Raw genomic sequence first — 12,739 nt, 5'->3', positions numbered from 1 at the left:
TGACATGAGGTTGGGCTGCAGCACGACCAGGGTACTGTTAGTGCCTGTTGAACCAATTGTACTGTGGTCCTACTGTTGTTAGCTTATAAATCCATCTGATTCAGATTTTTCAGCTGCTACAAGGAGAAAGCATGAAGCATAAAGGACTCATTCTGGTTGCGGCCTCTGGGTGTATTCAATATGCATATAAGTATTAGTAAGCTTCACTGGTTTTAAAATTAGCAGAACTTATTTAAAAGAGGCATCATCCTCCCATCCAGGAGCCCTTGAAGAGCTACAGAAGCTGTAGCTGTCACTTGAAAACCTTTGGTGTCCTCTGTCTTTGGCAGTCCAAAGTGACTGGAGGTGCTCAGATCTGACATTGGCAGTGGTCTAACAGCCTACAGCCTAAATTGCAAGCAGGGATTGCCTGGGCCATGTGGACATGATTGGACCTTTGGGAAGGACTGTCTCCATGGGCACAGGGTGTCTGTGGTCTGCATGGGGAAATGGCTCTGATTTTCTAGTTGGCAAGTAAAGCTGGTGGCTCCAATACTTTCTGAGATATTCCCATCTGTATCCAGCTGTTCCTTGAAAAGTGTTTTCTGCAGGGCTCCTTCTATGTCTACCCCACTGAGGAAGCTGTTACAGAGCCCCGGGTCTCCCAGGGCATTCCAAGGAATAGACCCATCAAGGTTCTTGTAAGAGTTTACATTGTTAAGGTAAGACTGGTGGAGGTGGCAGTAATGCTTGGTGGTCTCTCCCCTCTGTATGGACCTTCTGCCATTCTCTGCTCAGTAAATGTGAGCAGTGGCACTTGTGAAAAATGTGATGCTGGCTTGAAGCTTCTGCCAGCCCAGTGGAAGACACCTACATCCTGTCCATGGAGAGTCTTCCATGCTTTGTAGCTTGAGGAGGTGCTAAAAGGCCAGATAGGCATTTCTTGGCTCCTTACATCTGCCTTGAGATCATGAGCAAGTGGGTGGGTCCACAGCTGAAGACATCAATGGCTTGTAGAGTGAGGATTTCTGTGGGAACAAGTGGCTGTTTCACTGCCAGGGTAGTTGCTGGAGGGACCTAGCCAAGTGGGCTTGGGTGGTGTCAGGCCTGTGCAGTGTTCCTTGTGCAGGGTGCTCTCCACAGCTGTGTACAGCAGTACCTCTTGTATATTCCAGGCTACAAATCTGTCTCCAGCAGACCCCAATGGCAAAGCAGACCCCTATGTGGTGGTGACTGTGGGGAAGCAACAGAAGGACACAAAGGAGCGATACATCCCAAAGCAGCTCAATCCCGTGTTTGGAGAGTACGCAAGGTTTCATCTAGCAGGTTTAATAAGAACAGTGTGAATCTGGGACTTGGAATGTGGCTCAGCATGTGAGGTCTTCTGTTCCTTTCTGATGGAGAGTCTTGTGCTTTAACACAAAGCTCCTGGGCATGTCTCTTGCCTCCAGCTAACTCAGGAGCCATCATGTTTTGGGTTAAGAGGCGAGCACACCCAAGATTTAAAATTGGAAGCCAAGCACTGGAGAGCTTTTTCCCCTAGCTCCAGGTCCTCTATCCAAGCCATACATTCCTGGAAAAGTAATTCCTTTGTTTGAACATGCACACTGAAATTTGCACATACTGAATTTGGAGAGAACCAAAGGTTATCAGAGGCCTTTAAGTTGTTAAATACAGTTCTTAATTGTGTAGGATTATCAAAGCGTAGAGCATGTGCTTCATTCCCATCCTCTTTGCTAATTTCACTTTCCCTGTTTGATTCTGTCCAGAGTTGTGGAGCTGACAGTCTCCTTTCCCATGGAATCAGAACTCACTGTGGCAATATTTGACCATGATTTGGTTGGATCTGATGATCTGATTGGGGAGACCAAGATTGACTTGGAGAATCGATTCTACAGCAAGCACAGGGCAAACTGTGGAGTGGCTGCACAGTATGACTTGTAGGTACCAATGTGACACATTAGGGCCACAGACATTCTTCTCACCTGCGATATGTGGGTAACAGAGCTCCTCCTGTTCTGCAATTCAGAATATGCATTTGCAGGTGCTCCACAGATGCACTACAATTTCCATGAATAACTATCTCTTTAGACATGTACCAGCTTCCTGTGATAGCTAATTCCTACTGCAAACTAATATGCCTTGCATAATATAGCAAAAAAAATTCTTTATTGCTTTCATATTGGTGTTCTGTGAGAAAACTGCTTTCTTGACACCAACCTTTCACAAAATACGGCAGTTTCTCTGGCAGCATTTTGTAAGCAGCAACACTCAGGACATCTGATTTCCTTTGGCCTCCTTCCATGTGGATTCTCTGGTGTCTTCAACCAGTTTTCTGCAAACTTCTCCTACCCTGCTATTGGAAAATTAGCTGTGGGCATGGAGTTGAGTACCCAGCACAGCAAAAACCTCTTTCCCACTTAGGAACTGAAGCTAGAACTGCTCTTGCTGCTCAGAAGCTAATAGTTCTGTGGAGTGGAAGTCCAGCTTGTTCTGTCGGGATGGAGTTTGTTTAGCTTTTCATTCATTAAGATTTTTTGTAACCCTTTTGAAAGCCCAGGGTTTTCCCAGTGAAAATCTGAGCAGGGTTCTAGTGATGTAGCCTGTGCTGTAGGGAAGGAAGACTGTTTCACAGCCTAGAAAAGAAACTTAAACTGAAGAAGTTCTTGATGTTTTCTTTTTCCACGCAGAAATGGCTACAACACCTGGCGAGATGCTTTTAAACCTACACAGATCTTGGATAGCTTATGCAAGAAAAATTCAATCCCTGCTGCAGAGTACAGATGGGAGGAGATCAAAGTGGACAATAAAATATTCAAGGTCCCTCCAGAGGCTTTTCCTGAAGGTACAGAGGGCTTGTTGAACTGCTCCCTTAAATAGCTGCCCGTGCTCAGCAATGCATGTGCTGGTGGGTGGTCTGGGAGCCCACCAGCTTCTCTTCCCTGAGGTGTCCAGGCTGGCTTTCCCACTCTGTGCCCTGCATAGCCCAGTTTTTTGGGTCACTGTGGGGTGCATCCTTGGTGTTCAGTGCTCTGGTTTCAGTGGATGACAGTGTTGCACTGGGAGAAAATGTGATCCAGGCCATTAGCTACCAAAGTGGCTTCCCCGGCAGTGGGTGGAACAAAGTAAACCCACTTGCACGGCAGTGTTGATCATGAAGGTTTGTTCTATGCCAGCTTATTCTGATGGCTGGCACTGTCACAAAGCTGTACCTTTATCTGCTTATGATCACTATAAGCAAGATAATGAAGTCCTGTTTGGGGTTGTGGGTGTTTTGGAGTTCTTGGGGGTTTTTTTTTTGGTTGGTTGGTTCTGGTTTTTGGTGGTGATGATTTTTTGTTTGGTTTTCTTTAATGTTTTGTTTTGGGTTGGGTTTTTTTGTGGGTATTTTTTTTGTTTTGTTACGGGTGTATTTTTGTGGGGGGGAGGGGGGAGTGTTTTTTCAGTCTTCTTTCCTGTTTTTAGCTGGCTTTGTTCAGGAATGCTCTGTGCTTCCAGTGGCTTCAGGTGCCTTGGGTGATTCCACACTGCTCTTTTCTACTGTTGATCTCCACCTTGTGGGCAGCTTCTGCTTCTCATTTGCAGTTTTCTTTCCTTCTAACTGGCATTACAAACCCTGAGCCAGGGCCACAGATGTCCAAGAACACACCGACCTTTCACAGCCTCCACCAGCAGTGATGGAGAACTTCCCTGAGCAAATGCTAGCCCCTGCTGCAGCCAACACCTGTGCAATTGAATCCAAATTCAAGGAAATACTAGAGCAGATGTGGCCCACTTGTGAATGGTTGAGTACTGCAAGGCAATGCCATGTAGCCTGTAGGAAGGATTATCCCTGGCCTCATCTGCTCATACTGAGGACACCTATGTGTCTGGCCAACTTTACTTTCTCCTTGTTTCAGTGCAACTGTTCCTCAGTTTTCTGGTGGTCTCTATGGCTTATGCAAAGAAGGGAAAATAAATCCTACTCAGGACAGGGCAAGGAGCCTCCAAAAGCTCTTTTCCCCTTTTTTTCAGGTCACTGGATAGCTGGGGAGGGAGAAACAAGGTGCTCTCCTGGTGTTCCCTGGCAGCTGGCTCTGGTTCCAACATAGCTGCAGCTGGTGCTCTGTGAACCTCTGTTGTGCTTGAGCACTGCTTGGAATGGCTTAGTTCTCAGACTGATATCCAAAGAGCAGATGCATTCTATAAACCCAGGAGTGGGTGGGTCATTGTGTCCTCACCTGTTGGCTCTGGCTTTTCTCCCACCAGCAAGATTCGGTCTTGAACTGCCATTTGGCTTCGCTGTCCCAAAGGAGTCAATTAGTCACACATAGTGTTCATTAACAGAGAGCACAGCTGCATGTCTTGAAAGTGGCAAGTAATGCTTTCCAGTAGCACTTCTCTGGCAAAAATTCATCCATGGATTTGTTGGCACTACCACAGAGATGTGGGGATTAAACTGCCCCAGAGGGTCATGTCCTCCTCAATGTCCCTTGGATCTTTTTCCCAGGGCCAGAGTAAATTCTTTTTTGCCCTTTCCATGGTATTTCTCTTGGCTTGTTTTTGTCCTGCCTGCCATTTCTCTCATCACTGCAACATATTGAACTCACTCACCTCATCTTTTCCCTCCTGCTTCTCCCCATTTGTTTTTCTGGAGAGGTGCTTGTTTGCCCAGTACATCAACTTCTGTTACTTGTGCTAGTGACTGATGTCCTGACATGACTCTTGCTGGCCAGAAGCCTTCATCTTCTCCCTGTCCTGCTGCAGAGGCCTCTGTGAGGAACAAGAGAGGAGTGGCAGATGAGAACTTGTCGGTGGATGTTGAACATCAGGCTTTGTATGTCCTGCAACACTGGGAAGAGATGCCAGGATATGGGTACAAGCTGGTACCAGAGCATGTGGAAATCCGGTCTTTGTACAACCCAGAGAACCCTGGGCTTGTGCAGGTGAGATGTGTTTCTGTGCAAAACCTCAACATTGTTTTGGGGAAGGACCTTCTGGACAGCTGGTTTCCAGCCCCCTGTCTGGTCTCCTGTGAATCTTATGAATTGTCCCCTTCCTGGGTGGGTGACTGTGTCTGTGTCTGTGGATGGCTGGCCCAGCTATGAAGTGAGGACATGGGCCTTGGTTCTTTGCTCACATCTACCCTGTGACCTCTCATGATGCTTCTGAATGCCCTTTCCTCAAGGAACTTCTGTCCATTGATGTGTTCACAGTGCTAGTGACCCAGAGTCCTTCCTGTCTCCGCAGGCCATTTAGCACTGCTCTGATGAGGATGCTGTGTGGGTGGCAATAGACCTGCTCTGCTTCTGAGCCCTGCCACCATGCACCCCTGTGGGTGACGGTATCCTTGCTTATCCCTGCCTCCTCTGCATTGTCCCTTATCATTGCTGTTTTGCAAGAACCTTGTTCTGTACCCTTGGCTTCTCCCTGGGGCATGATGTAACTGCTGGCTGGAGAAGAAACATCCATCCTTATTTTTGTGCAATGCAGTCATCTGAACTCACCATTTTAATGTCCTGCACTGAAATCTCCTGTTCCCTTGGGTACTGGAGGTTTGAACAAAGCAGAGTTCTGCAGTCATGATGGCTTTGTTTGGCACTGGAAATGCATGTGGGGAGAGCAGAGTCAGACCCAACACTTCTTAGTTTTCTTGGTTTTGCTTAAGCATTGCATCACCATCCTTATTAAGACAGAGGGTCATGTTTGCCTCTGTTTGAAATGGATTCAGTATAAGTGAAGTGGTTTTTCTTGAGAGCAGAAGTAAGCAATCTTTCGTAGCCTTAATTTTTTTCCTTTGTAAAATCTAATCTCATGTCACTCTCAAGTGCTGGGAATGGAGAGAACTAAGCAGTGGATTTCTGATGAAAACTTTCCTTGTGGGAAAGCCCTTGCTCCTTGAAGAGCTGGAGAGTGGTCTGTCTTTTGAAGTATCTCTGCTGTCTTCTCTCACCAGGGCTCCTTGCACATGTGGATTGACATGTTTCCAAATGATGTCCCTGCACCACCACCCGTCAACATCAAGCCACGACTGCCTGTCAGGTAGCACCTGTGGGGGTGGGGTTGGTGGGCTGCAGGGTGAGTCAATGTCCCTTGCCATGGCTGGCTGGATGTGCCACAGGGCACAGGCTGAGGGTCAGTGCTAGTGTGGCACGCAGCCCTCTTTGCTCCAGCTCTGACCACAGGATGTTCTCTTGAGTGTATTAGCATGGGCCATAAGAGCTTCAGCTGCACAAAGGTTTAGGGAAGGGCAGATTAATGGCTGGACATAAAGGTAATAGAAACCCAGGCCAGAGCTACTCATCAAATTCTATTCTGGCTAGTGGATGGATGTCCTTGGGAGCCTGGAGAAGTGAAGCTGAAGGAGGAAATCTGTTGTTTTCAAGGACCTAATGGTGCTTTTGAGATGGAGGGTCCAGATTATTCTCAGATGTGCACCTGAAAAGACAAGAGATAATGAACACAAATTGCAGCAAGGGAAACTCCAACTGGATATAGGGAAAATATTTTCCCAGGGAGAGTGAAGGTACCCTGGAATAGGGACAGATTGACTCAGATGTGCTGGGATATTATCCTTGGTGATAAAAAAACTAATGCAGACCAATCGACCTACTGTGAAGCTAGAGCAAGAGCTTGGAGCAGAGACTGCAGAGATCCCTTCCTGCCTGAGCTTTTCTGTGCTCCTATGGCTTAGTAGAGCTGGGTGGGTTTCCCATGCACCAGGGATTTACTTTGCAAAAGCTCCCTGTTACTGACTGTGGGTGTTTGTCTTGTAGTGTTGTAGTGTCCAGAAAGGGTTTTATGCCTGGCAGCGAGACTGCTGGGCTGTGCTTGGCTGGAGGAGTAGGGAACCACACTGCTAGGAAGGTTCAAGTCCTGCTGCCCTGGCATTGTGCTCAGGGTTTGACCTGCCCTCCCAGGCACCAGGGACAAGGGCATGTGTCTCACCTCTGTGTCCTTCCCACAGCTATGAGCTCCGTGTGATTATCTGGAACACGGACGATGTGATCCTTGATGATGTCAACCCAGTCACAGGAGAGCCTTCCAGCGACATCTACGTGAAAAGGTCTGGTGGGAATCAGTGGGAGGCCAGAGTCTGGCTGCCCTGTTCCCTGCCCTGGCCCACACACTCACTTGTCTCCTCTGAACTTCTTCTCCCCCTTGCCTTGGTGTGAGGTGCCCACTCCAGTCCTCTGCATGGGCTGCTGTACCCCTAGAGATGTTGTCCAGGTGTTGCTCTGGTTTGACCCTTTCCTGCGACTCCATGGGGTTCAGTGCTTCCATCCTTCTGTTCTGCCTTTGAGGCTGGCTGACAGGAGTAGGGGGTAACTGAATTTCTCCTGCAGCTGGATAAAGGGTCTTGACCATGACAAGCAGGAGACAGATGTTCACTTTAACTCCTTGACTGGGGAAGGCAATTTCAACTGGAGGTTCATCTTCCGCTTCAATTATCTCCCGACTGAGAAGGAGATCACCTACAAGAAAAAGGACTCCATCTTCTCCATGGAGGAATCAGAGTTTCGGGAACCGGCTGTTCTGGTCCTCCAGGTCTGGGATTATGACAGGATTTCAGCTAATGACTTTCTAGGTATGGTGTTACCTGCTGGAAGTGGGGTGACCTGTCCCTCACCTTGCTGGAGTATTACAGCATTTCCCTGGGATTCAGCTCTCTAAGAAGGGACACTAGGACCATCAGATCAAACTCTTCAGCTCAGCAGTCACCTGGGCTGTTTTATCACATGTGAGCTATAGACAGAGCCTTAGAGATAGGCACCTCCCCTACACAGACATGTAGTGCTTGCATGCTTGTCCCAGGGCCTTGGTGTATTTTTTTCAGGGCCTGTCACACCACAGGACTTCCAGGTTCTGCTTCCTCACAACCTTTCCAATAAACTTGCTTGTTTTCCCTGCTCTTAGATATGCAGACCCCAAAGTCTGGGCCTAAAAACGGTTTCCCAGGATCTTATGTTGTGGGCAGAGGGAACAACCCGTGTGAGACTATTGACAACCTTTGTGAGACTATTGGCACTTGAGTTACAGCATCCCATTGCTGGGGGCTCAGAGCTCCCTGGATGCTCTGGTACTTCCCAGTAATCAGACCTGCTGAGTTGGGCATGCAGCAAGGCCTGGTGCTGAAACAGAGCTAGTGGTGATTCCCCCTGCATGATGCTAGCACAAATACTGCTGATTCTCTCCCACCTCTGCTGTCATCCCCAAGCTTATAGCGCTCTGTTCAGTTGCTCCTCCCTTCTTCAAATGTTAGCCTCCCTATTAAAAAGCAGCCCCTTTGCCCTACTATCTCTTGGGCACATTAAAACTCTCCTTACACTTTAACCTTTCATAGTGTGTTTAAGCAGCTTTACTTCATGAGGCACTTCCAGTGGTTCAGCCATGAAGAAATGAGGCACTGAAGAAAGCATTAGCAGTTCCAATGATTTCTGGCATGTATAATCTCAGGAACTTCTAGGTAGTAATGGGCTTCTTCAGTGTTCATTGCAATCTCCTGCCCCAAGCAAGGCTAGATGCACTGTAGGTCAGGTTGCTCAGGACATTTTCTGGGTGTGTTTTGATTATCCCCAAGGATGGAATCCCAGCAGCCTTCTGGGACCCTTTTCCTGGCTGCACCTTTGTCACAATTCTCAAGGTTTTTTTTACTGGCAGCATTTTGTGTCTGTTGTCTTACGTGCTTTCATTTTCCATTTCTGAGAAGAGTCTAGCTCCATCTGCTCTGTAGCTTCCTTTAGGCTGTGAAAGATGCAGTAAGATCTCCCTCTTGACCTTTCTTCTCTGGGCTGAACAGATATGTCTCTCACCCCTCCTGCTGTGGCACCTACTACAGACTTGACTATCTCAGCCACTAAAACACTATTTAGTTGACACCTTTCTTGTATTTGAGGTTCAAAACTGGGCAATGTATCCAGATGCAGTCTCACTTGGAACTGAGCAGAGAACACTCACATCCTTTGTCTGCTTTTGCCAGTATAGACCAGGATGTTGTAAGATTGATTTGTTGCAAGGGCTCAGTGCCAAAGTGGGACAGGAGCTCATTCCAAGCAGAACAGAGGCACAAGGCCAAACACAGAAATGAACGGAGACTATTGCAGATCTAAGACAAACTTGAAACTTGGAAAGCATTTATAATTTTAAAGCATTACCATTTTATAATTTTAATTGACATTTCCAGGAATTAGAGAGGAAGATGAGCTTAGACATGTGAGGAGAGCACGGTGGGACATGGTAAAGGGGTGAAAATAACTCACCATATGAACTCACTAAACAGCCCATATCAAAAACAAGATGAGACCTGTGGCTTCTGCCTCTTAGTCTCTAACTCCTGAGCTAGTCCTTTCTTACGCAGAATTTCAGGTTCTCCATCTGTAAATTTGCAGGGCTCTGATAGATCATTGCAGCAGCTGGGACCTACTCATGGCGGTTTTACTGTGTGGTCTCTTCTCTGTGCCTGCAGGCTCCATCGAGCTGGAGCTGCATGACATGGTGTGGGCAGCCAAGAGCTCTGAGCATTGCACCATCAAAATGGCCAAGGAGAATGCAACACCTCGCTTCTCCATCTTCCGAAATAAGCGCATGAGGGGCTGGTGGCCCTTCATCAAACTCAGAGATCAAGAAGATGACAAGAGAGAGGAGAGGGAGTACAAGAAGAAAAAGAAAAAAAAGTGGAGCAGCTCAGTCAAACCAGAGGATATGGAATTCACAGATCCCAGTGGGAACAAGTACCTCCTGACGGTAGGGTGGGGTTCTGGCACTGGTGAGCACAGCCAGTGTTTTGCCTCTGCCTTGATACGACAGCCTGTCCTACATGCACACAACCTACAGAGGCAGCAGTGACTCATCTTATGCAGGATCCTGAAGATTTCTTCCATCTACTGCCAATCCAGCACTTCATCTACCCTGAAGAACCAGCTGCTGTGGTGGTTGTGGCATGCAGGGGTGTCTAGCTTCATGTGTTCCTCTGAGCTTCCCATAGAGCAGTGCCCCTTGAGGGGAGCTGTCTTTGTTTAGGAATTTAGTGTTCCCACTGAAACACCCCAGACCATGTGCTCCTTGCTCACTCCAAAGCAAGAGGCATATGGCTCCCCATCAGCCAGTCAGGACAGCAGCAGAAGCCTGTCCTGGGGACTCAGCCTGCCCAAGACAGGCAGGTGCCAACTGACCTGGGACAGACTCATTCCTGATGGACCTACTGCTGGACCACTGTGTGTCCCCAAGGGTGAATTTTGCTCAGTGCCACTGTGGGAGGGTATAGACAAATCAGGTAGTTGGGGAGTGCATTAAAATGCAGTTCCTTGTCTGAAAAACAGTTAGTTTCTTACCAGGCCACAGTTTCTTCTGGCTGTGAAGTAAGACTCTAGCAATGGAGAAAAAAGCTTTGAGCCATCTGTAAGTGGAACTGGGAGAAAAATACCCAGTTGTGGCAGGGTGTGTGGTCAGCAGGCTGGTCTGTGAAGCAACACATTCAACTCTGGCTCAGATATATTCTCCCTCCAGGGTAAGGTGGAAGCAGAGTTCCAGCTGCTGACTGTGGAGGAGGCTGACAAAAGTCCTGTTGGCTTGGGCCGAAAAGGGCCTGAACCCCTCGAAAAGCCCAAGTGAGTATCTGTATTATCACCTTTAGGATGGATAGACAGTGCTGTGTTCTCAGCAGCTGTTTGTATGGAAGCTGGGAGTATTGGCTTTTCAGGCAAGCACTGAGGCTCTGGGCAGTGGGGTCTACAGGACCAGGACTGCCAGGGTTTCCCAGAGCTCACGTGGGTCCACAGGACTTGGGTCTGCAGCACCTGGCCCACGATTGATCTCAGGAAGATAATCAAGGCAGCTGTGCCATAACATTGCTTGTACAGTGGTCAGATCTGTCTGTGTGAAGCGATCCCTTGTCTACATGGGTGAAGGACAGCTCTGGGGCCACGGGGGCACTGTTCCAAGAGTCCCATCCTGTTGTCTCTAGCGTTTCCACAGGCACTGTGTTTACTGTAGCCCCTGGGCTGATCCTGCCTGGAAGCAGCAGGAAGAGCTGGTGATTCATGAGGGTAGCAGGACACCAAAGAAGGGCCAATGTGATGCTCTGTGGATTGAGCCTGTGCTTATCTATTCTTCTCTTCCTGTTCTAGCCGGCCAAAAACAACTTTCAACTGGTTTGTGAATCCCATGAAGACCTTTGTGTTTTTTATCTGGAAGCGGTACAAGAAATACATAATTGTGCTCTTCATTGTTAGTGTTCTGACAATCTTCCTGGTTCTTTTGGTCTATACCATGCCTGGATACATCAGTGAGAAGATCATCAATGGATAAATGCTCTTCAGTGGAGGACTACTCAAAGACAGGGGTGATTGTGGCAGGAATGAAGATAGGATCAGAAAGTTTAATGAAATCCTGTGGGTGCAGAGACAGACTAGAGAGAGAGACCTGCTGAAGTGGGCTTTGTTTTGGCTCTATTTCCTCATGACTAAAAGCTCTTTGGCTACTCTCTCTGATGTTGCTTTTGTTTTTGTAGCTGCTCTCTGGAGCTGGGGGACAACCTGCTTCTTACAGTCCTCACTGCTGCCCTTTTACCCTTCCTCCTGAGTAGTACAGCAGCAAGGACTATGCTGGGACAGCATGGGGTCATGAGTGTGTATCTGTTTGGGCTGATGTAAACTAAATGAGACTTGTTCTCATCATGATGTCTGGTGCACCAGGGTTCCTGTCATCTGCACAGACATGACATGATCTGATCCCAAGTGGAGGTGTTTCAACTAGGGTTTTGGGAGGATAGATTCCTTCTGAGATGTGCAGGTGATGCTCAGTGGGACCATAGCACTTCCAAAGAATTTAACTGACTATGCAGTTTTATAGCAAAGGTGCCTGCCTCATGGCCTTTTGAATGGGGCAGGAATAGAGTATGTTTTGGGGACAAAACTGTCTGGGCAGAGCCAGGCAGGTAGATGTGAAGCAGGCGAGGACTCTGGTTGGATATTGTGGTAAATGAGTGAATGATAAACGTTGTCTTTCACATATATGATTTTAACATTTATAAGTGATGATGTACTATGTAGAAATAGTGTTAAGGTAAAATGTAGTTAATTAGAAATGAGATTAAGGTAAATTATAACTTCGAAATAGTTGTAACATGTTGGGAAACGTAGTAATAAACACATGATAATAAATGTCCTTTAAGTTGAGAAACTACAGAGGCAGAAACCAAGACATCTTAAAGAAACAAAGAAGATGAACCGCATGCATCCCAGGAAGTCTGTTATCTCATCAAAACTCACACCTCCCAAGGAAACTGGCAGCTACAAATTAGGTTGGAGACTGAGGAGGCACCGGAGCGGGGTGCCTGCCTTCAATTCTGAAGCTATCCAGAGGACCGGCGGCAGCGTGCTGGCGTGTGCTGGCAGAAGGGGGCAGAGACAGGAGGGGGGGAAAGTTGAGTGAAGTGTAAATTACTTTCTGGGCTTAATGAATACGTAACAGATTGAGAGAGTACTTAAATCCACAGTAAAATGAATGGAGCTGCGCCTCTGGCAATATTGCTAAGTGCTCCAGTGCTGTGATATGCCTTTGTTCTACTAATAAATGTTCAATATTATACTGCTAAAAATTAAGCTCCTGAATTCATTTTTCTCAACATGAAGCCAGAAGTCAGTGTGGGGCAGACATGATGTTCCCCTGGTGAGTCTAGAGTTCAGCCACGGGGTGGGGGCCTCAGAATGGCAAAGAGGGAGGCCTCTCTCCCTTTGGGCTGCAAGGTGGGGATGAAATGGGCTGCAAAGGGCTCAGGTCA

The 12,739-nt window shown here is 47.5% G+C and overlaps 1 protein-coding gene across 3 annotated transcripts in view; it reads left to right on the top strand.

The window, feature by feature from the left end:
- Positions 1-12,152, top strand: part of LOC125334899 (fer-1-like protein 4) — a 40,032-nt gene extending 27,880 nt beyond the window's left edge. Inside the window, exons 35-45 of one of the 3 annotated variants that reach the window (XM_048322127.1) lie at positions 579-701; positions 1,155-1,291; positions 1,749-1,919; positions 2,670-2,824; positions 4,726-4,904; positions 5,915-6,000; positions 6,926-7,024; positions 7,305-7,546; positions 9,425-9,702; positions 10,465-10,565; positions 11,085-12,152. In XM_048322127.1, the coding sequence (XP_048178084.1) occupies positions 579-701; positions 1,155-1,291; positions 1,749-1,919; positions 2,670-2,824; positions 4,726-4,904; positions 5,915-6,000; positions 6,926-7,024; positions 7,305-7,546; positions 9,425-9,702; positions 10,465-10,565; positions 11,085-11,265 (1,752 nt within the window). In that variant the 3' untranslated portion in view covers positions 11,266-12,152. The remainder of the gene's footprint in view (positions 1-578; positions 702-1,154; positions 1,292-1,748; positions 1,920-2,669; positions 2,825-4,725; positions 4,905-5,914; positions 6,001-6,925; positions 7,025-7,304; positions 7,547-9,424; positions 9,703-10,464; positions 10,566-11,084) is intronic. The other 2 variants (XM_048322125.1, XM_048322126.1) reach the window with 2 other exon arrangements.
- Positions 12,153-12,739: the final 587 nt, after the last annotated feature.

The sequence above is a fragment of the Corvus hawaiiensis genome, chromosome 17 (genome assembly GCF_020740725.1).
Source record: "Corvus hawaiiensis isolate bCorHaw1 chromosome 17, bCorHaw1.pri.cur, whole genome shotgun sequence".
NCBI lineage: Eukaryota > Metazoa > Chordata > Aves > Passeriformes > Corvidae > Corvus > Corvus hawaiiensis.
The sequence above is the reverse complement of the archived record's forward strand: the minus strand, read 5'-3'. Positions and strand labels throughout refer to the sequence as shown.